We start from the raw sequence: 24,542 nt of genomic DNA on the forward strand, positions 1-24,542 counted from the left end.
TTTGTCTCTCTGAGAAAGTTTAGAGCAGAGGGATAGTTGGCTGTTGGCAGGGGCACTCCATGCCCCTCTGCTGCCCTGAGAAGGATGGAGCCTGGCTTTTCTCACTTTGTGTAGTGGCACGAGTTTCGATCCCCAACCGAAATCCTAGATTTTGAGACTGGAAAGCTGAGTTTTAATCATCCCAGTGTGTGCAGTCAAGCGTGGTTGGGTGGAGCCTGTTGTTGCATGCTTCTGATCGGCCGCTTAAACCCGCCTGTATTTCACACACAGCTGCTGATATCAAATTGTAGGCTGCTGCTCTGGATTTTCCATCTGTTTGAGACGTGTGTTTCAGTTACATTCCAAGGCTGAGCTGATCTTCTGTAAAAACCCCTTCCACCACCTCCAACATTTTAGGACTGCAAATAATACTTTACTTTTGGTCCTCTGAAGATTTATGCTTGTCCCCTCAGGAGCTAAGAGGGCAACATTCCACTCGGGCCTTTTTAACATTTTTTTAAACTTTTTTTTTTCTTGAATCAGGCAGATTTAATGAAACCCTTTTATAGTGCAGGCTCAGCATTTCGTGTTCATTCTTAGTGTTTTCCAAGGACTCTATTATGGTAGGTAGGTCACAAATCTGACTTTTATATCTCCTTACAAATTATGGAACAGTATTAAAAATCCACAGAAGTTACGTAGGGTGTGACACCTGGCAAAGAATCTCCTTAAATTTGTATTAATTAGTCCTCTTACGTTTTCCATCTTTTTGACCATGAGTTAATTAGAACTCTGTAAATGAATGCTTGTAACACATATCAGGAGAGATGCAGTAGCAGAGGTTCTGGTCAGCTACAATAATGCAAAGTACTTTTGGAAAGATGTAAGAAATCTCCCATCAGTAAGTTCTGGAATTGTCTGTCCATATGGTGTTTCTTGTGAAATTTATGAGATTTACAGACTTGAAAAAAAAATATGTGGGAAAAGCTCCTGAAAGAAAATATTGACTGTTGGTTTAGAAAAACTACACATGAATTTAATAAGTCTTGTCTATCTGTGTCTGTGACCCTTCTCCACTGGATGGCTAGCAGCTTTCCTCCTTCCTCTAAGGTTCCTAAATAAGCAGCAAACATTTATTTAAATAGATGACCATGTCTGGTGTAGACAATGCTATGCACAATGCAGGAATATTTTAATTCCTCCCTCCAGCTGGGCTTTCAGCTTGGGGTATTGTTGTTAGGTCTTAGTGTTCCTTTATGAAGGTAAAAGGTGTTAATTCCATTAAGTTCTATATTTTAAGTTCTATATTTTATCTGTTTATTTGAGTAGCATCTTTTTTTATTTTTTTTTTTTTGTCCTGGTAACTAACAATCCTTCTGTCAAGATACCCTTATTTTCAGTGACAAGTATTTAGCATAAAGATTAATTCAATTTCTTCTGGAGAAGAGCACTGTAGAATTTTATTTTTTTGACAGCTGGCTAGGAGATAACTTTGATATGGGTGGGTAAAGAGGAAGGTCTTACACTTGGCAATGCAGCAGCTGGCTTTTTCCACTTTGAAAACTGAGTATGTCGCTGCCTTGATAGATCTAGCTTTGAATTCCCTGGGAATTTCTCTTTCAACTTTGTGAGAGGCTAAAGTTCCCCAAAGGTCTCTGACTTTGTTTCACTGTAGCTATTGAAGTGTGGGGTAGTTAGCAGGGGGTACTTTTTCCAATGGCTGACTTGTTTCTCTTTTGTATTTGATAAATACTGTTAAAACACCTCTTTCTGCTAATTTCTATTAGGTGTTAGGAGGCAGTTAGGCACTAACTTTTTAGTAATCTGTATAACTTTGACATAGGCTATAAATACTAACTCTTCATTGATGTAATGCAACTAATAGCTGTGTTCAGGACCTAAAATTTGACAGCACAAAACCCATTAATTAAGAAATGATACTTCAGAAAGCTGTAATTTTAACCAAGAGCTCCTGAGTTGCTTCTGGTATTCAAGGTGATTTCTCAGTAATTTCCCTCTGCAGCTGCTTGTGGATGTTCTTATTTTCTCTAAAATCTTTGAGAATATTTCTGCTACTTTTCTTCTCAAAGCATGTAATTGAAAATGTGTTCTAACCTCATATTGCTCCACAGCCTTCTTACCGCAGATTTTTTGCACTGAATTGTACCACACTTAATTGCATAAAGAAAAATGTGGTTATTATAAATGCTTTTAAATGTATCCAGAACAGAATGTAAGAGTTCATGTGACCCTGATTATTGTGTAGCTGCAAAAAGTGGGCAAATTAGTTTTAAACTGAGAACAAACTTGAAACCAAAGCAACCAGTTGGAAGGAATTTCTGGAATAATGTATTTGATTTAACATAATACCCACGAGCCCAATGCATGGCTTGGGATCTCACTGTGCTAAGTGTGTTGGAAGAAAAAGGGGTCTCTACCCCTTGTATCTTAGTGAGAGGTCTCAAGTGAATAGTAGTACCAGGGAGAAATACATTAAAACAGTCGTAGGAGATTAATGCAGTCAGATTTCAGTTGCTTGTCCCAGCTACATTGTGCCACAGGTGCAGAAACCTGTCGCAGGTCCTGCACCTCTTTCCCTGGACCACGAGGGGTTGAGGAGCACAATGGAATGGCATCTGATGCTCGGAATCAGGTTATGAATCATCAGGTGAGGACTTGTCTGTCCAGGTTTATTAGCTCAGTGCTGGCCTTGACCTACCTGCACCACTCCCAGTAGGTAAATCCCAGCATTTCTATAATGTGTTTCTTATGTCTTAGGTTCTCAGGGATCTGTGAGCTTAGGTATCCTATTTGATGACCAGACAGTAGATGGTGATCTAAGCAGTGCAATTACTGTTAAGTATTTACAGTTTTTTCATCATTTCCTTTTCTATTTTAGAGGTGTCATGGAAAGGGAGAAATATAAGAGGAATTTGAGGAAGATCAGACAGATAACTAAATGGATGTTTGTGGAATGTCCCTTCAAGTAGGAACAATGGCATGGGAGAAAACAAGAAAATGCATGACTGCCTAAGTGACAAACTGATATCGGGGAGGGGACATAGCATCCTAATATTAGATAAAAGATGAATGGACTCCCATTAGGCTGTGGACACCTTTGTTAGTGAAAGTGATTTTTGTTGTTGTTGTTTAATGTAGTGAAAAGAAAAACAGCTTAGAGAATTCGGAGATGAGAGTTTTCTGGCTGAAAAAGTTCATAATTAACAGCAACATTCACATTGGATGGTGAGCAGGCAGGACTGCATTTCAGGTCAATAAGGAGGGCATTGCAATGACTAAAGCATGATATAGGGACTCAGGTAGAAGTGTACCTGTCTGTATGGATTTCAGAGCTGATATGCAAAAAGAGTCTTTAGATGTAATCAAATTGCACCTGGGAGAGAACCGGATTAAAGATAACTATTTTATGTATTTAAGTGATGAGTAGTTTAGGAATGGCTCCCTAGTGATGTGAAACAGACATTAAAAATCGTGAAAAAGAAAGGAATGCTATGCATGGTATAGTAACAAATTCTGGATCCTGTCTGGTGAATGAGTATTGTAGTAATAAAATACAGGGTTAACCCTTTAAATGTGAGAGGTCATGAGGGGAGCACTAATTGTTATTTTGATTAATTCCATGAAAACCAAGGATGCTCAGCTTGCCTACAGTGGTCATAAATTCCAATTGGATAATATCCAAAAATATGGGTGTATATATAATAAGTGTTATGAACATATATATGTACACTGTGTTTGTTTGTTTATGTACATATGTAGACATATACATATCATAGAGAGAGGGAGCACCTTTATGAGAAAATCAAACTTACACAGGTGGAAAAGTTGACAACTGTTGAAGAATATAGCTTCTTAATCCGATGAAGGGCTTCTGTACCTGAAACCTTGTCTCTTTCCATCTCTGTCACTTGATCTAATGAAAAAATATTCCTTCTCTTTTAGACCATGTGAATTCCTAAACAATCTTGGCTATGACAGTGCTGCTTCCACAACATGTATTTGATCAAAGTAGCAAGCAGCACGGAACCCAGATTAATCCATTTTGATTTTAATTTACCTAATTGAAGATACTCCTCACTAAAATGAAGACTGTAATACGTGGTCTAATTACCTAAAGCTATTTTCCTTTATACTACCAACATTTTTTTTATTTTGTGTAAATCAAGCATACAAGAAAAAAGCATTCTTGTGAGGCAAAAATACAAGAAAACGGTAGTTCTCCAGTGGTACAGAACTGGCATGGAGACTTAGTGTGAGCTTCTACAACTACTTGAAAATATAAGACTAAGCTAAGCTGAAGTCTCTTGGGAGTGATTGTCCTTTCTCTGTAACTGTCAGCTTATGTTCAGTTTAAACCTAGACCGTAGAGCTCCTTTTCCTAGTCCTGCACCTCTCCTTTATTTGCCCCTTGACCTGCCATTTCTCCCATGTGGAATTGAGGGATGTTGTATCTCTGTAAAATATTTCTCTTCCTCTTTCACACCTCTCCCCTTGTCCTCCTCCCCCCCCCCCCAACATAATTTGTGCTCTCTCTGTTAAGAAAACAGACATGGAAGATGAACAAGTTTGCTTCGTAGCATGCAGGGTCAGGCATTGGGGGAAATTTATTAAAATTGAGGCATTGACTGAGTTGATGTAGTTACATTAGAGAAATCAAAGGTGTAGCTGTCACTTTGAGGAAATTGAAGTGAATTTTCTCATGCCCCAGGCTATTTTGTGCTTTTAACAAAATAAATGCTATAGCAATACTATGTGCATTTGTGTAAATGTGCGTACATGTGCTTACATGAGGAAGAGATTTTTTAGTGCATGCCAGTAATAAGCACAAAAAAAAAAAAGGTGTGTAGTCATTGCTATTCTTATTTTCAATTATTATCAACATTTCGAAGATGTTTCTATTTGACTGAAACATGAGGTGTTTCTTGTTTCTGAAAGTTTCACCACATGTAGATTTTATGGTGGAAAAAAACCCAAACAAAACAGTAGCAAGAAGAGCAGAGGGGAATTCTGCCTTCTTTCCTGCCTTCCCCTAACCCCCAGCCCAAAGCCTTACTCTTTCACGGAATTTCTTTGTTACAAGTCTGAGCTTATGTGCTTTGATCAATGGAAACTTGTGTGAAGGGTGACATGGGTGTGATTTCGCTGGTCACACCTGTTTCAAACAATCTGTTCCGCTGTAGTTCAGCAAGTAGCAGTCTGTAGCAAGAGTGTTGCTTTCTTTTTTTCTTCCAACTTAAACCCCTATATCATTTCATTTACCCTTTAAGTTGTTAGAGTATCGAGAGTATGAAATGCGCTACTTATTGGGTGACTAAAATCAAAGCTGCCTGTGTAACCTTGGTTCTTCCTTGTTAAATATGTGTCTTGCATGGCCAAATCTCTATCTCAATTACTTAGATGTTCAGTGTGAACACCTGTGTAATTGAAAGCAAAACTCTCCACAGTATTTAGTTACATGACATGTTTTCCTCCCAAGAGGTCCCTGATAGATCAGTGTTCATGACAGATCAGATTCAGTGAATGAGGCAGCTGCTTAATTTTTGTCATTGCTGTTCACTGCACAGTCCCTCTGAAACCCTGCATGTTGTAAATTCTTCCACTAATGAAAACTGTGTTATTTTCCTGCAAGTCCTTTTTGGCATACTTAAAAGTCTCACAAATCTCAATTTATGTACTGTGAAGAATTATATCTATTTACTGGACTAGGAATTGGGACCCAGCAACCTTCCCAGATCAGGAGAGAAACTTCTGTCAGAACCAATCTTCTTCAGTACCAGTTTGGACTCAAAAGTAGCCTAGACCAGTTTATTCACTTCAAATCTGACCTTTTTATTGCCAATTTGGACTTGACTTGGTTCAGCCAGGCCATCTCCTACCACTTGGATTCTGTATACAAACTGATTTCATGTGCTTTGCAGACTGTGAAAACAGTAAGGCAATAATCCTGAAGAAGCAAACTGTATCCAATCATGTAATCTGATTGTGTTAATCCTGTACATCACTCAGACTTAACTTTAAGTTACTTCTTAACATTGATGCTGCGAGGGACAAATCCTATGAGACCTGCAATAAATCACTAGCACTACGATTTGTTTTATACGAAGGTGTATGAACAATGCAGTTCAATAATCATAGATGCTGTTTAAGAACTGTTTATTTGTATCCCTTATTCTAATGCTCTGTGTGCATATACTTTTTTCCTTCTAAATAAAGACTAGTCCTCATTTGAATCTTATAATAAGGGCACATAAAATACATAGCTATGCTTAAGATATTAAGTTTAAATGCGTGTGCGTGTATATGCTACTGATTTTTAAAGGCCTGTGAAGAGATTTACCACAGGTGATTTTCACTAGTAAAGTGGCAGTCAACATGGGGCAAATGTGTATGGCTCAAGCTTTAAAACAAAGCCCAGGTGAGTTTTAAAATGTGTGTTTTGCTTATCTTCTACTGGCCCTGTGTTTCTTCCCTGAAACATAGTGAAGAGAGATTTTTCTTCTGCTTATAGAAGTGTGTATACTCAGATGAAGTGGATGATTTCAGTGGCTATGTATTCTGTTTCAGTGTATGTTTGCATCTATTTTTGTTTGTCTCTTGAGTTGAGACTGCACTGAGCAATCTCATGATCAAGTGAAGGCTGAATCTTTTTTAAGGGGAGGGGAAAAGGCTTCAGAGGAGGATAGGTCTTCTTTTTAGCCACCACATTTTGGGTACTGGTATAATTCTGAGAGAAACAGAACTTTGCAAGTTTTGGATATGCATGCAGTGAACACTTGAAGATGTTACAGAAAATACCTGCTTTATTTTTTTTTCAGATGGATGAGATAAAAGGCAAAGACAGAGTGATTTTGGCTCTGGAAAAAGACCTTGGTGTCCAGGCAGGCCATACACAGAAACTACTCCTTCAGAAAGAGGCTTTGGATGAACAGCTTGTCCAAGTGAAGGAGGCAGAGCGATACCACAGCAGTCCTAAGAGAGAGCTTCCTGCTGGAGTGGGGGACATCAACGAACTGATGGGAAGCCCGGTAAGAAAGTAGTGTTTTCTTCAATGTTCAACACGGTAATTGCTACCTGGGTGTTCACATTGTTTTTGTAGTTACTTTTAAAATACTAGAAGGACTAATTTGTGCTATATGGTCATGCATTGCACTGTGCTGTTTCAGTGGTGACTTAGAAACTCCTTGGATCTCTTGAATTTCAAAGAATGTTGAAAAATGTCTGGATATAGAACTTTTAGAATTTACATTGTGAGCTTCAGCTCTGAACCCCATTATTTTCTTAGCTATTTCTTTCATAACTTCAGGGATTATTTTAAGCAATGGCAAATACATACTATACTTTTCAAAAACTGCCATATGATTTTAATCTGTCCTGTGCACTAGATTTATTTACATTTAGCTGGTAGTCAGAAATCTGGTCAGAAGTAATCAATAATAAGTGAAACATTGTTTATGTAGGTGGGAGTTCTTTAATTGTTAAACCTTTACATTCATTTCACAGGTAGACACTTTTCAGGTAATGTATCATGTACCATTTTCACAGAACGTTATTGTTTAGTGTTTCAGTTAATTAGATTAAGCTTGAGACATTGATCTAAAACCTCTATTTTAAATTTACACAATCCAATTGCTAAACCATTATATTAAATTTATGGATAATAGCATATTTTTAAAGGTAATTTTATGTATCTATATGTTTTGATGTAAAGGAGCAGCATTTGGATGAACGAGATGTGCGGAGATTTCAGTTAAAAATTGCTGAACTGAATGCTGTAATAAGGAAGCTGGAAGACAGAAATACCCTCCTAGCAGATGAAAGAAATGAACTGGTAAATTAATTAGTAATAACACAGATGGTGGCTGGAAGGGCTTCTTTATGGTAAAAGATTTAATGCTAGAAATTCAGTGTTATAAAGAATTTACAAATTAGTCCTGGTTGGCCTCAACCAGTTATATCTAAATATAACAGAGATTTCTGTAGAAATCCATTTGTGACCATAGAAGACATGGGTGGAGTCTCTTGTTCCAGAAAAATAAAACTTTATAGATTTATTTTGGGGTCATTGTGATCAAATTGACTGGTAACTTGCCTTGCCTATGGCACTGTGTAACGATCTTGTGTGAAATATGCATAAACTATGCACTTAAATTACTGTATTAATCTTTTTGAAATTTGACTTTTTTTTTTTTTCCATGACATGTTTATGCTAGATAGGAGTTAAAAAAGCTTTCTTGTGCTGGAGATGAAAAACCTGCCATTTCTCCAGGGAAATCTCTTACGCAGGTGAAATTATCCTAGGAGAGTGATAGTAACTTACAAAAGAAATGGTATGGCAAGAATTTTAAGAATGAATTTTATTACCCTGCATCACTATTTGATTGCTTGTACTGAGGTTAATGGTAAAACTCATATTGACTGCAATGGGAGGTGAGTTTTAACAATAAGAATTTTTTTTTAATGCCCTATTTCTAGTACCAGAAGAAAGGATTTTTAAAAATTCTAATCAGATGGAAATTGTCCCTTATAGAACCCATGTATCTGATTCTGAAACAATTCTGTTATGTATGGGAGGGCATTCTTTCCATGTGTCAGTCCTATAGATGAGGGAAGCACTGACATCTTCCTCCTTGCTTTGTCAGAATTAGCTCTTTATGTTGAGATATGAAGGATTTTCTTTATTATAAAAGGACTTAATTTAGTTATGACATCTCACTGATTATTAGAAGAGCTAATTTTTGAAGTTTTCCTGTCCAGTATCTTGGCTGAATCTAAATTAGTGAAGGCAATTGAACAATGCTGAACTAAAATTAGATGAACTGATAACACAATAGTGTTTGTTTTTTTTTTTTTCTTAGAACTTTTTACATATCTGTAAAGTTTAACCTGCCCTTTCACATGACAAAATAGATTACTCATTAAAAATTTCAGTTTCTTGGGGTAAGAAGAACATGTGTTTTACCCTGGGTATGGTTCTCCATTTCTCCTACTTTGCCTAGGTACTGTTTGTTTTGTTCATTTCCCTCCCACCCCACTGTAACTGCCACAGTTGCTTTTATCTGCTCTATACTCTCAAGAGCATCTTGCCTTTTTTGGAGATTACATTATGTAAAGACAAGATAATTCAGCCTCCTAATCCTGTGGACATAAGTCATTCAAAACATCCCTGAAGAATGTTGAACAGTTATCCTTCAGTGTCCTTCTAGATGGAGGGCATGTATGACTCAGTCAAGTGCTCTTCTTAGTGTTTAACCTAGAGGCATAAAAAATATATTTTGGAAAAGATATGGAGAAGGTTTTGTTATACTGTGAGACAATATTACATAAAATCAGCAATATCTGTAAGCTTGTGTGATTAAGCACTGTGAAAAACAAGTTTCTTCTGAAAAAGAAACAGAAAACCCAATAGTAAGTGAAATTATCTCAGGAGAAAGATTATATTTTTCTCATTTCCAGTTAAAACTCAGTAAATTGAAAAATCTTTTGATTGGAAAAAAAATAGATTTTTTACAAACAAAACAGCTCAAGGATTAATGAAATAAAAAGAGTGAACTATTGAATGCGCATAAATGCAAGAAAGAGCAGTAATTTGCTTCACATAATTGTCTAACATAATAAAACCACAGGAACAAAATTGAGCAGCTTGAAAATGTCAGCAGAATGCTGAGATTGAATCTGTGCCCCCTGGCTGACTTTCTCATTGCTCTAATTACATATTAGGCATAGGCTTTTTAAAGTAGAGTAGGAAGAGTTTACTTGTACTAAGGGATAGTGAAAATGACTACTTAAGAAGCTTATATACAATGAAATTAGTTTATCAATAAATCACTTTTATGGATCATCGACTTTTCCAAGAGCAAAATCCAGTGAGCAGATCTAGTGCTTTTGTAGACTGTATAAAAATGCTCTGGGTTATTTGTTTGGACTCCTGTAGTTCTTAGTTCAGCAGTAGTCTCTGTCAGATGCCACTTAACAAAAGAACTAAATTTTCTGAATGAAGAAAGAAGGCAAGTGAAAAAACATATATTTCTTCTTTTCTACAGCTACGAGCTAAAGCACAACTAAATTTGTTCCTTTGCCATTTGCAGCTGAAACGTTCTCGGGAGACAGAAAGTCAGCTGAAGCCTTTGGTAGAAAAAAATAAGAGGATGAGCAAAAAAAATGATGATATGTTGCAATGTATCCAGAGAATGGAAGAGAAAATAAAAAATCTATCAAGGGAAAATGTAGAATTGGTAAGTAATCATCACTGAGATGATGTTATAAGGACACATTGTACATAGTTATTTTTGAGGTGGAAGTGCTTGTGAGACTTTTATTCTAATACAAACATTTCAGAGTCCGAAATGCAGCCAAATCAAATGAACCTTCATACTCTAAATTCAGAGTGGCATGTGCTTTGTCTTGTATCAGTTCACACTGATTACAGGAAAGGATCACAGATTGATAAAATGTGTTTGGAGGTTATAAAAATTTATAACTAAATTCAGCTTTAATAAATGCTACTTTTATGATTAGAAGTCAGAACTGAATTTGAGTGCTTGTGCCAAAGGCTCTGCTATATTAGATCATTGAGTGCACGTCTGCTAATTTTGTCCCAGACTGAGTTATTTGACCATGTTTTAAAATATCTTATATGAAGTGTTAACATGTAGGCATACAGAGTTTGTAATACTTTTTTCGTTGGAAGAGGCTGTATGTTGCAGTGGAGTATGCACTGATGGATCCAAAGAATTCTTGATTACTACATCACACATGAGAATTTTCCTACTCTTCCAGCAAGACACTTTCAAATGTTCTCTATGTTTAGTGTTGGTTTTGTGTTTGTTTGTTTGTGTTTTTTTTTTTTTTTTTTAATTTTATGTTTCTTTTTGTAGAAAGAAAAGTTATCTGCACAACCAGCACTGAAGAGGCACACATCTTTGAATGATCTCAGCACCACACGGGAGGAACAAGAAATTGAATTCCTTAGACTTCAAGTCAAGGAACAGCAGCATGTTATAGATGATCTCACAGTGGTAATGCTTATCACTGGTATACACACGTGCATGCACACACATCTATAGGCAAGCTAAAGATTAGAGAGCAATATTTTGACTCCAGTTGTTGTAGTGATGCAGAAATAGTTCTTTGGCATTGAAAGGTTCTTGTTGTTTCTCAACTAGTGAACAGATTTATTTGGAATGTATATGACTCTGTATTAGAAAATACTTACCTGTTAAGAGCTGCTTGTGAAAAGGAGTGCATCTGTCCATCCACCTTACTTAGGAAATTATTTGTCAACAACTTAGGAACTTGGCAGAAAGGACACATTTCAAAATTTAATGACGAAACATGGTGGATGTAGATCCTGGTGCAAACCCAACTACTCCTCTGAACTAGAAATTCTCCTAAGAGAAAGGAAAATGCAGGATGGTGTTCATTTCACCTAACTGAGCATCTCTGAGCTGGCCACACTAACTGCTTTGATTACAGATGGGGAAAAATATGCATGATTCATCCAAACAAAGGTAGCAGCATAGTTTAAGATTAGACTTGCACAGCTGCTACCCTCTGACTGTGAAGACCACTTATGATGATGCTCATAGATGTTTGCTCTGTTTGATTGGGACTTTGAGTTGTGTTAGAGTTGTCTAGTGTGTTTTAGTGCAATGTATGATATACCCTTCTGGTACTGGCAGGAATGACATATCATCTCTGAGAGACCCCTGCCCTTCTGGAGCAGCACCTGGAACTCAGGCAGACTATTCTAGAGTATCTCAAACAACACTGCTGACTGATGCAAAATGATAAAATCAATTTAAGATCATTCTGAAGAAAAAAAGAGTTAAACAATTGGATACAACACTGAAAATAGAAGATCCAAAAAGATAAAACTACAAGATGTGTTATTGCTCTGTCTGGAACATTGTCTCTGTTCTTGGCAATTCTTCTGAGATCTTGACCTAGGATTTCTGACTGTAATCAATGCCAAAGATTGACGTCTGCATACATTCTCCAGTGTTACAAGCAGTAGGATGTTACTCAGGCACTGTGATGTAGAGTCTGATTCATAGAGCAGTGCTGCTTTACCTTCCAAATACAACTGCACAGGAAGGGACTATGACATGATATTCTCAGTATATGGCAGATACAACCTCACTTATATTTCAATGTACAGTGGATATGAAAGGACTCTCTTTTTACTGTCTCAGCCAGTAATCTGAGGAAATATATTGTATCCTGACTTTGGTCAACTAGTATTAACTTGTGTTTAGTGTGAAAGTAAAATAAATAAATATTTATAATATGGTTGAATTTCGGCTTTGTTTCCTATTTATGGATACTTTTTCACTTGCAGAAATAAATTAAACTGTTAGCTAGGGTACTGCTTTTGTTAACAGTACAAACTAATTGATACATCGCCTTTGATATGAATGCAGCGGAGCTCTGCACTTCCATTGTTCTTTTCAGCTACCTTTTCTGGCTTAAGCCAGACCTCTGCAGAATACAAATGTGTCATAATTATCAAGAATGACCCGCATGTCACATACCTGATTAATATAAAGTTATCAGCTTACTTCCAGCTGAGACCAATATGATATAAAGAAATATGAATGACTGTCTTAGGCAATAGGGTTGTCTGAACTGATTAATAGTCATTTGAAGCTGTATAAAGCAGAGTTCTCCCACAACAGTGGTTTTCTGGTCAGTTCTTAAAAAGAAAGCTGTCAAGATAAACTGAAATGACTGCAAAAGATACTAGTAATTCAGCAAATGGTGGTTTTTAATTGGCATTATTATTTTTCTGGTAGCTTGATGTGCTATTGAGACAGTAAATTAACCAGTCTTCTTACAAACAAGATTAGAAACAGGAAGGAGTGGAGAATTTTGGACATACTTGTTCATTTTTCACTGAAGTGAGAGGCAAGTCCAGCTGTTTGGACACCTGCTTGGAATACAGGCAACCCAGGTTAATGCAGGGACTGTGTCTTAACCAGGTACCTGAGGAGGGAGCATTTATCACCAACACTGTCTAAAATTCAACTTTGTGGTTTCAACTTGAGATGAATATATTATTCTGCAGCTTCAAATACCTTCTCCGTTCTACCTTGGCATGTATTACTTTTCTGTATTTTGAAAACCACATGTCTGAGAGGTGCTATATAAGTACATTTGCTTTTCTGAATTATTTTATATTTTCCAAAATTTTGTTCCTGGAACTATGTGCTAATGAAGAGAAATATTTTTATTGTGATTTCTATTGGGAGCTTCCTATCTGTCTAGTTTCTGAACGGAATATAAAGCAAATAACTCCAAATGGAATAATAACATACAGTGAGGAATAACTGCTAGAGAAGCACTTGGGACTCCTACCATTCTTTTAAAAATAGAGGTGCTGCCAACAAAGATGCAGAGCTAAGAAAATAATCAAGAAAAAGGCAAGGAGACAGATCACGTGCCTGCTGTGTTGTTCATTGGTTTCTTTTTTCTATTTGTTTGTTTGTTTTCCTTGTTCCTTTACATTTTTTAGCTTGTATTCCTCGTCTTCTCCTTAGGAAATCAAGGCAGTATTCTCGGGCTTAAATGTTCATAACCCCCGATTTTTATTTATTTGTTTATTCTCCCAGTTATAACCCTTACCTGTTATGGTATGGTTAATCATGATCTTATTCCAAAGCCATAGTAGAAAAAAGGCACCAAGTCGACACAGACCGAGAGTACCTTTGGATTTGAGACTTTTGCCCTACAAGGATAAGTCACATACAACACTATATTTGCAAATGCATCCTTGGGTATTAGAGTGTGCCTGATATAATGACTTGTAATTACTAAGACTGGACACATTTTTGGCTACTGACCTGCTTCTTCAGGGTAGTTGAACATTCGAGTGAGCTTCTTGGTAAAAGAGTCAAAAGAACTGTAAGAAATCAGTTCCCAGTATTTAATAAAGTCTTTTCTAGCCAACTTACCATTAAGAGAGTGAAGTATATGGCTGAAGGTTTGTTTGCTAATGGGTTAAAGCTGCAGTACAGCATGGCGTTATATCATCGTGGCATTATCCAATAGGATAAAGACATCGTGTTAGCTTTACTATAGGCTTTAGGAAAATTTTAATGATATTTCTTTGAGTTAGGCATATCTAAATATGTTTTAAAAGATACCCATGCCAAAATATTCTCTTTCCTTCTAGGAAAGGGAACGGTTATTGCGATCTAAAAAACAGAAGAGGAAAAGTCTGAAGCCTCCAAAGGTGAGTAAACCTTTGGTTTTCCATGCATTTCTTATGTTGTGAATACTTGATTTAAATACTGCCTGAAATTGAAGGTCTACTTAAATTAATAGTAAAATTTCATATAATTCTCCTGTCTCCTCTGGTGAGCACTTAGTATTTTGCTCTTAGGATACTTCAGAAGCTTCAGGTTTTGTACTGCACACAGGTGTTTTTGTTTTGAGTTTTGCTCAAAATAAACAATATACACTTTTAGTCATTGTGGCCTACATATTCAAGTGACTTGAAGCCTAAATGCTGTAATGACTTGAAACAACAAACACTTCAAAGGACAAATACTCAGTCCTTTTCAAAGAAAATACACACTTTAAACTGCTTGTATCGAGTTACTACTTAAGCACAATTGAAAACTTTAACTCATGCTAGTGATGTTATTGAAATTGTATTTCTGTATGTGATATATAAACAATAAGACAACTCAATTCTTCTCTAGTAAATATTTTTCTCTAGAATGCAAAGTAAAAGAGAAAAAATTATGCTGTAGAAACAGAAAAGTTTTGCTTCAGAGTGTGCCTCCAGTACTTAAAGTAATTAATTTTGTTAAATAATGTTTTTTGTTGAACATTAGCAGCCTGGAGTGTGTGAGGGGAGGGAAGTGGGCTAAGAGGGGAAAAAATGCAGGTGAAGAATGGAGAGATCATGATCATCTATATGGTAGCTTGAGATACATTCTGTCTTAAATGGCTTTTTGTTGTCACTGTTCTGCATCGTGTATTCCTGGTGACCACCAGCTGATGCTTTTTTATTGCTCTGTGTTCTGGAAAACTTGTCCTTTGTGATCCTCTGTTTCAGTGATAATTTCTTCAAATTATGCTTCTAATAATAATGTGTCTTTTATATATGAAGAAAGAAAAAATCAAAAGTAACAACAAATCTTGCATACATTTTTATTGTTTGTAATGGAAAGCTGATAGAGACAAAATATATTTACAGTAAACCTGACCCATTATTTCTAGGTGTAGTATAAGTGGAAGTTTGTGTGTTGAGAGTGAGTTTTAAAGTGTTTATGATACGCTCAAAAAAATTGTGGTAGTGCCTGTTTCTCGCCATGATTACAAAAGAAGTCTGAGTTCCTTTATATATAGAGATGTATAGTCTATCTCTTTCTATAATCTATGCAAGTTTTTTATGTCATACAGACGATAACATTTCTAGGCAAAATTATGGGTGTCTCTCTCCTAATCAGCTGTGCTGAAGGAGATATTACTGAAGTAAATATTTGAGTATTTGGCACTTTTTTTTCCCCAGTTAGGTGTCTCTGTTATTTCTGGAGCTCTGTAGGTGCACTAGGTTACTGTTGCTAGTGCTGCTTTGACTAAGCACTCTTTTAATTACCAAGGGGCACAGGAGGTCCACAGAACAGCACTGGCAACCAACTCAGGCTCCCCAAGGAATGGAGCAGCACAGTGGGATGGGCTTATAACCTCTGTGGTTGCAAGGTGTTTACAGGAGTAGTATAGAGATTCTGTATGACTAGGCAGTGTAGGACAGCTTTCTCTGAAGTGAAGCAGCCTGAGTTGATAGAGGGTTTTGTTTTTTTCTTCTATGTTAGCATGCCACCGGATTTGTTAAGAAAAAGATGTACCCTAGATGAATATTCTTTTGCTGCTTAAAGCATGCTTTTTTCAAGATGTGGTGGTGTGTTTGTTTCCTTTTCTTCCAGTTTTGGTAGTGAAATAACCAAGAAACTCCAGAAACAGTATTTTTTGTCTTCTGTTTATTTTTCACATGTCGAATAGAGTTACAGTGATTCCATGACTGATGGAGTCTTGTGTTTGAAAATACAACATAGTTGCCTGGTTTGGAAACTACTGGGCTCTATGGTTTTGTTTCCTTATTTTAGCTTCAATAAATAAACAGTGTTCCTGATAGTGGAAAGCCTGCACACTGGTGTGATGGAGTTCATATTTCTTGTTCTATACTTTTGTTTTTTTATCTGCCTCTGTGTTTTGGTGTGCCTGTATTTTTCTGGCTGCCAAGAAATGACATATAAGCATGAAGGTAAGAAGTTACTGATTAGCTCATCTGATTGCATTACAAGGAAATTAATCTTAAATAATTTTTACCGTGTTAGATTAAGTGCTTGAAAATTAGATATTTAAATGTAAAGTGAAACTACTCTCGCAACAGAGAGATCAGGTTATTTACATGTAATTATATCTAGACCAAACCGTTAAAAATATGAGCGTATATTGAAATTTGCATATAATATAGTCTATGTGTCATTATTGATTTATGATATTCTAAATTGTGATGTTTATTGAGCACCACACTTCAGTAGAAGCATTAATACTTGAGTTATAAAGCCGTAATGCATAATTTTACTTTAAAATTATGTAAGAACATTGATATGAATCCACATGAAAAATACTTGCCATTAAATGCGTGGCAGTAGTCAGTTGAAATTAGAATTTAAATCAGAATTTTTAGCAATTTAAATGACTCTTCTCAGTTATGAAGTTATGATTTAGAAGTAACAAATGTACAAATCAATAGAAAAGAATCTTTGTTAGCTGAGAATGTCCCCATTTTTAAGAAAAGTTTGAATGAAACTTGAATGAAAATAGTGTATAGTTATGAAAATCCGGTTAGTATTGTACGTGTTTGTATATACCTTTCAAAACCCATTAGGATTCTGTTTTTGAGCTATATATGGAACCTCCCTTGGACTTGGTGTACGTATCTATGCCTTATTATTTATTACAATGTCTATCAACAAGTTTTGTATGAATCAAATTATTTTTTCTCTCCACAGCTGTTCCGTTACCGGTTAATTTGTTCTGGTTTTGCTGTGAATCACTTCTTGCAGCTAGTTGCTGCAGATACTAGGTGATCAACAATAAAACCAGCTATTCTTTAATTACATCATGAAGCAATTTATGCATGTGCAATTAATATACAATGGTTAAATACCTTATCTCTATTTGTATGGAAAGTATCTGCTCCACAAAAAGATAAATGTACAGCTTCTCTCAAGAAGGAGTTATTAAAAACAAATAAGTGGTTCACTCCTAAATCCAAATATTAAGTGCAGTCTGTATAGCATTTAACTGGTTTTTACTTTTAACGCTCCTTAAGTGTTAGGGTTTTTTAGCGTGATGGGAAGTATTAATTTTCATCATAATTCCCTCCCATCTAGTGACATATATGCAAATTATTTTCCCCTACTTTTGCTACTAGTGAAATGTTTAAATGCAAGTATCTTCTGTCAAAATAATGGCATTGCTTTAAGTCTCTTCTCAAACCTTTATACATTTATGTAAAATCAAACCCACTATTGTTCTACTATTGTTTTTTTCACTCCATGAAACAGTGTGTGGGGGTGGGTGCATGCAGGGTCAAAGGAAGATACATACTTAACCCAAGTTATTTACAAAAGTGACCGTATAGAACAGGTGTAGCAAAAAAACCTCATGTATGATAAGTCTTAATGTCAGTTTTAACTAAGCTGCTGCTGACCTTCATGGTGCTGTGTACTCTGTGCCATATATATGATAATAAAGTGTAATTTTGTTCTCCTTGTTTTAGAAGTGCTAGCTGCCAGCCTTTTCAAGGTCAAGACTTGAGTCTTATTTACTTTGTCAGAACCTCAAGCCCATACTTCATCACAGGTTTTGGTTGAGCTTTGCTCAAGTGCTTTTGTCATATGTCATATGTCATTTGGCCAAGTACCCTTGAAGCAGGAGGCATGAGCAGGGTCAGGTCATATGTTCTTCAGTCCTCTGAGTTGTTTGTCCTTGGCTAGGTTCCTCCAAACCGTGGGCTTCTTTTTCTGAGTTGCATCCACAGACAAGCTGGTACAGGCAGAAGAGCAGTATATAAAAGTATTGACATAAGAGTCTGTGCACAGCTTTGTTTTGGGTTTACTCTCAGCATCTTCCATTAAAAAGTATTTGCACTGCAAAATGAGGATGTGGTTTTCATGAAATTCATTTGGTTATTGGTTACCTGCCATCAACATCTTTACCTCCATATTATCTACCTTCATCTTTATGAAACTATCTGCTCATCGGTTTGGAGTCAGAAAAGAGTACTTCTTGATGAGTTGCCCTGGCAACCCAAACTAAATTTGTCTTTAGCCCTATTTTCAACTCCCAATATTGTAGTGTTACTGTTAGGTGATTGTAGGCTTCAGCCATTATTCAGTCTGGTAAAAATGCTGGATGGGCCATCTCCCAGGGACTAATTTCTCCTCAGTTTTTGTGGTAAACCTTTGTATTTGAGAGAGAGGAGTCTGAAATATTTGTAATTAGAGTATGAGAATCCATTAGCTTTCTCGATAAGTCTTTATTTATCTAGAATAGATCTTAAACCTGTTCCCCATGTCTTTTGTTTTGTTAAATCGATCAGAATGGCGAACAAACTACTGTAGCATGTGAATGCTGGAGGAAAGGATTAAATTATCCCAGGGAAGTGTTTGTCTTGAGTGCTTTAGTCATAGCTCTGCCTGGTGAAAGGATCACAGTGCTTCCTAAACACCTGAGAGAAATGTGTCTTTACAAGGTTTTAGTGCTATAACTGTGATCCTTTTGCTTTCTTGTGAATACACTGAATGGTGGTCCAGTAGCTTGCAAAAGGAAGGTTGTTTCTAAAGATCATTTGGAAGCTTTTTGCCTTCTGTACTGCATCATATTCATCTTTATCCATATGGATAAGCACAGTTTATTTGGAAAATATGTGGAATTTGATTTTTTTTTTGTTTTGTTTGTTTGCTTAACATCCTTTCAGAAGGAGGTTTTAGTAGAAACAGTCAGTTTAAATATGCATTGTGAATGAAATTTTAAAATTATTGTGATTTGAAGGGGTCATCTGAAGTGAAGCAATTAAGTGGTTCAGAACAGGGCCTTGAAGCTGTCTTCGGTTGTTTGAGTGGGATTAGCTGTACTGTGAAACAATGATGGAGTTGTTAATGTACGAGTGATGAGACTGTGACCTGGTGGACCATGGTAACCAGGGCTGCAGACTGTAGTTGGAGTGCATGGTGTCATGCATGCAGACACCGAGTCACACCGACAGGCTTGATTTTATGGTACCACCTAAACCAAGACACAGTGTTTTGGCTGTTGATGAGAACTGTGCTGAACCAAAAGAATGTATTACGCATTATGGAACTTTCTGAAAGTGAAGACGGTACTTTGTAGACATACTGGAAGAATATATAAAGCTAGGTAAGTCTAGAAGGCTGCAGGGAGAGGTGAATATTTGAAATACATCACGAAATAAAGCATTATAGATAAAACCTTTCACTATTTTGAATGAAATTGATAACCTACAATTCCACTCAACCAGTTTGGTTATGCTGAGATGCAAGGTGTCTGATGTTCTGAATTAATAAAAATGGATAATTTTTTAAATCCTTTAGGCTTTTTCTTTTTTTTAAAAAAAAAAAATCAAAACCAAACAGGGCTATTATTTTCTCACATACAAACTTTGGTTTATATTTGAATAAACCAAAACCAACCTACCAAATTGTGACATCAGGATCTATGGTTCAGCATCAAGCAGTGCCAAAAAGTATAGAGATGAATAGACAGATTTTTCTTCGTTTTCTTAAAGCCATGTCTCTCCACTGTTGTCCCTGTCTAGTGTACTTCGTAACCTGATTCTATTATTCTAGCAATACTGTTTGTTTGGGTTTATTTTTGTTGTTTTCTTAATTTTCCTGCTTCTCTGAATTGTTGGATTATTAGAACACTTTTATGGTGTAAAAGTTGGGCTTTCTATTGATTGATAACAATTATCTTTTGTTACTTTTATTTTGGAAGGAAAAATACTTGAAAAATTGTTTTGCTCATTAAAAACTTACATGTTTGTGTTTTGTTTTTTTTTTAACAGTGTAATTTTCCATAGAAATTTACAACTTTCTGAGTATATACTAGGAAAATGATGGAAAGGGGGTTCTTAAAATGGTGAAAGAATTACTGGAGTTGTCATATTTTATATAAAATATAATATTTTTCACAATGAGTATGGTACTGTTCACTTCTGTTGGCTACTAATTTTCTCTAGCCTTTTGTAATCATGCATTTAATTGATTACATTGTGTAAAATTTTTTAAGTCAGCATTGAAATGCTAAGTTACCCCAACCATAGGTTTTTTTGTTTTGTCTTTTGTTGTCGTCGTTTAGTCAAAATATTGGAGCAAACTTTGGAAAAAATTTAGAATGATTATATTGGAAAAATAAATGGAAATCAGCATCTTGTAGTTCTAAGTAGGATTTTACAAAATAGATACGATAAATTAATCTCTTTTTCTTTACTTACTTTGATGAAATTCGTTCCACATTGTTCCTTGGAATTTGTGGTTTTTTTTTTTTTTTCCATATCTTAAATGTTTCATTTTACTGGGCTACTTCTGAATAAATATTGTATTCCTCAACTGTGAATCTTGTAAGATCTTTATAATTTTGGTAATTAGCTTTTATGCTTTTGCTAAAGCATTATTCTATTGGCAATTACCCAGTGCTGTGTGCAGTACTTATTCAAATGATGTTGATAAAGTAGCTCCTTTAATCAGCGAACAAGGGTTTACAGTGGAAACGTTTTTCTTCCTAAATACTAAAATAGTGGTCAGAGAGACCTTGGCTACTGCTTACTGAGTCACTGGGGTTTTCCAACTGTTTTGCTAGTAACTAAGAAAAACTCACTTTTCAGAGGCATGTTGTGGAGACATTTTTTGGATTTGATGAAGAATCTCTTGATTCAGAAACATCATCTATAACTTCATATAACACAGATAAAACAGATAGGACACCAGCAACACCAGAAGAAGATTTGGAAGATGTAAGTAGTAACTGGTTTGTTCTTAAGTTCTACAAAAATTGACATGTTTTTCAACTATTCTGCCACAGAACTATGAAAGATTTGGCAGAGAATTGCTTTGTTTTGTTTCAAGTTCAGTAACACGTATACAGTCATTGCAATAGAATTAATAAGATAATATTCTGGCTGGCAGATTTGGCAGATGTTGGGCTGAGAAATAAAATTGTTTTTCTCAAACCCTTTCTTATTACTCAGAAGAAAATGAATAGGGACGTTGCTTTGCCAAAAGTCAATAGTTAACTAGATAATAGTTTGGCTTTCAACCTTATAATTTACTTGACTGTTTTGATACAGCTAGGATTTTTTTCCTGTACTTACAATACTAAGAGAAGCATTTGCAATTCATTACAGCTTAAATGATTATAGGTAGCAAAATCCACTGACATGTTCTGTCTCAACTCTGTGATATACAATGCAGCTGGCCTACTTTAAAATATTGCAGGGATGAGGACAAAGCACAAATTAGATGCTCTCTTTTGTCGTTCTTTCCTGTTCCCTAACTTGTCCCAAATAGTTCTCAGCCATTAGAAGCTTCCTATTTTTCTAGGTTTAATATCTAATAATATTGCAATCTATTTTCCTTGGAGATTGAGTTCCTAGAGCAAAAATTAATTAAAGAGAAGCACATTTCTTGCCCTCAGCATTACAAGAAAGATCTCAAAATTGTTGATGTGAGTTACTTAACATTCAAAGAAAATTAAGATTTTAAAAACACTTTATGTGTCAAAAAAACCCCAATGTGTTTTAAAAAATACAATATTGCTTTTGAAATATAACTTCTGTGTTAATGTACTTGTGCTGATAAAAAGCTTTACCCTGGCATTGTAGAGAAAAAGAGTAAGGAAGGAGTGGCGGACTGCATGACAAATAGAACGAACCCCTCTGAAGCCCCTGTGGCTCTGGAGTTGCTGAAGACAGTGGTGCATAGAACTCTTCCCGTCCATCTTTCCCCAGTCAGTTTATTCCCATTTCTGTACTTTACTACCTTATGTAGTAACTTACATTGTCCTGAAACTGTGAGGTAGACACAGTTATTGATCTCTGCATTTCTGCATCATCCTTCCTTCCATTTCCACTTGTTTTAGTTTTAAAAACCTTTAGTAAACTTTGAGACTGAGTATGAATTGCATTGTTTGTTATGTTTGCGAGTCTGTCTATACAAACAAACCCATTATAATATATATTTATACAAACCCACTTTTTTTGTTCTTTTCCCCTCTTCATTAAGAGCATGCCTAAAGAAGAGGCTGAACTAAGGTTCTGCCAGCTAACAAGGGAGTATCAAGCTTTGCAAAGAGCATATGCATTGCTTCAAGAACAAGTTGGTGGAACCCTGGATGCAGAGAGAGAAGCAAGGGTAATTTTTTAACTGAAATTTCTTTTAACTCTGAAATAATTGAAAAAGCTGGAGAAATTTTGAATAACAGGAGATATCTTTTCAGGTCAGTGAAATGCAAAGCACAGTGTTTCAGAGGATTAGAAGATATTATCAGTAAAGTGACAATTTAGATTTCATCTCGTGTGATCAGAACAAAGATATTATACTTTATTCTAGCATGCATAATATATTAAAGATTTCAGTAGTAAGACAGTGTTATTGAGAATTATATCCTAATTTAACCTGCAATTTGGATAGCAACATGATGGATTTAAAATGGATCAAAGAGTAGGTTGTTATAAGTACTTCTATCATATGAGTAGATTAAAAATCTGGCCCAGGTCTGATGAAGGAAGTATGCTTGTGGGAGCAGAATTTCTGTGTGTTAATAGGCAAAGCTTTCCAGATAAAAGCTACAGAAGAATGTAAACTGCCTGACATTATCTGAAGTTATTTATAGCTAAAAATGGTCAACTATTTAGAAGATTCTGGGTTTATTTTAAAATGTATAGTGTTTCAATTTGGGTTTTTTCCAAGGTTCTTTCAAGTGGCTCTCAACCAACTTTAACTTGTTTGTTTGTTAGTTTGTTTGCTTTTTCCTGTGAAATACAATTCTTATAACAGTAAAATTGTCGCTTTATAGTTTTGTTTTTTAGAGCTCTCAGCATCTTACGAAAGCCAAGTCACCGTTGACACTCTTTTTTTTTTAGTGTGGGACACTTTGTCAAGGAAAGTAATAAGGACTTTTGAGACCACATCTCAAGCTAGTATTTGGGCAGAGGGCATAATTACATCTACTATTATAATAAAGCAAGATTTCAGAGACACTCATGTATTTGACAGTTATGAGAGACCATTATATCCTTTCCTAGCTTTTAAAATTTATATTTTGCAGGCATTTGCGAACTGTCCCTTTAGTACACTTTGGAATCGTTGCTCTTTCTTTTTAACAGCACTTTGGTCTCTTTTGTCACATCCATGCAAATCCATCTCTTGAGTGAGTCAGATGGTAGCTTTATGCATGGTTAGTTTTGTAGGGCTGGAGTTCTGGTGGGATGAACATTTCCTATTACTCTTAGATGAGTCTGAAAGTAAACAATGAGGGCTCAAAGATGCAGAAAAAGAATCACTGTAGAAGTTTTTGGACTGCTTGGGAAAAAAAACACCTGAAGTGGGCTGGGAAAAGTACTTGCAGTAGCTCAAGAGACCTCAGTGACTGAATGTCTCCAGAGATATCCTTTGTTTTATATCCTTTCTGTTTAGTACCTTGAATGATCCAGTCCCTTTTTAGGGTATCCCTGTACTCAGGGGGTATTACCTACCATAGTGTAGTAAGTGTCATAATCATGCAGCATGAGGAAAAATGGCTGGTGTATGCTATTTATGGGATATATAAATTATTTTGGAACAATATATAAGATTTCTTCAGTGTTTACTGCAATTTTCCTTCTCTCTTGTCACCTTCCCCACCCTGCAATTGCCTTGAATTACTAAAGCTTATGTATAGCTTCTCAGAGCTCTTTCAGTTCCTAACTTTTCCCCACCCTGCCCTGGGAAGAGCTTTGTCACTGAGTATGGATGTGATGATAATATCTTTTTTGACTAGGAAGGAAAAACACTGTTAAACTGATGGCTTTAAATATTACACAGTATCACATTTTCTAACACAAACACAAATCCAGTTATTTTAATGAAGAGTACTAAAATCTGACTGGACAACCCAGAAATGTATAGAAAGTATCTTTAATTCTGTGTGTAACTGTATCTACCTGTCTACTTGTATGTGCATGCACATACAAGCACTTTCTGATATGTAAATATATATATATTTACCCCCAGACTCGTGAACAACTGCAAGCTGATCTTCTGAGGTGTCAGGCAAAAATTGAGGACCTGGAGAAAGCTCTAATCGAGAAAGGACAGGTAAAAGGCCCTCTTAAAATCCTCTACCACATCATTTTCTCCCTTGCATGCAGTGGTGCCATCTTCATTGCTTGCTGGTGTGTTGGTGTGACTGATGCAGCTTAATTGCTGCTCCAGCAATAGACTAATTAAATAAAGAAAAGTATTACA

General features: G+C 35.9%; 2 protein-coding genes across 6 annotated transcripts in view; both read left to right on the top strand.

Moving 5' to 3' along the window:
* The window catches only part of JAKMIP1 (janus kinase and microtubule interacting protein 1), a 230,294-nt gene that overhangs the window by 83,265 nt on the left and 122,487 nt on the right, over positions 1-24,542 (top strand). For all 5 annotated transcript variants that reach the window (XM_071808566.1, XM_065836054.2, XM_071808567.1 and 2 more), the window contains 8 exons: positions 6,816-7,025; positions 7,709-7,828; positions 10,086-10,232; positions 10,875-11,015; positions 14,171-14,230; positions 20,924-21,052; positions 22,320-22,448; positions 24,309-24,392. In XM_071808566.1, coding sequence (XP_071664667.1) covers positions 6,816-7,025; positions 7,709-7,828; positions 10,086-10,232; positions 10,875-11,015; positions 14,171-14,230; positions 20,924-21,052; positions 22,320-22,448; positions 24,309-24,392 — 1,020 coding nt within the window. The remainder of the gene's footprint in view (positions 1-6,815; positions 7,026-7,708; positions 7,829-10,085; positions 10,233-10,874; positions 11,016-14,170; positions 14,231-20,923; positions 21,053-22,319; positions 22,449-24,308; positions 24,393-24,542) is intronic.
* On the top strand, positions 14,957-16,372 carry LOC139827972 (uncharacterized). The gene has a single exon (XM_071808569.1). It carries the CDS (start codon positions 16,165-16,167, stop codon positions 16,354-16,356), a length of 192 nt encoding a protein of 63 aa, XP_071664670.1. The 5' UTR covers positions 14,957-16,164; the 3' UTR covers positions 16,357-16,372.

The sequence above is a fragment of the Patagioenas fasciata genome, chromosome 4, assembly GCF_037038585.1.
Source record: "Patagioenas fasciata isolate bPatFas1 chromosome 4, bPatFas1.hap1, whole genome shotgun sequence".
In the NCBI taxonomy this organism is placed as follows: domain Eukaryota; kingdom Metazoa; phylum Chordata; class Aves; order Columbiformes; family Columbidae; genus Patagioenas; species Patagioenas fasciata.

What these genes read in the sequence shown, in the direction of transcription:
- LOC139827972 (XM_071808569.1), top strand. Translation starts at nt 16,165, where the DNA reads ATGGAGTTCATATTTCTTGTTCTATACTTTTGTTTTTTTATCTGCCTC.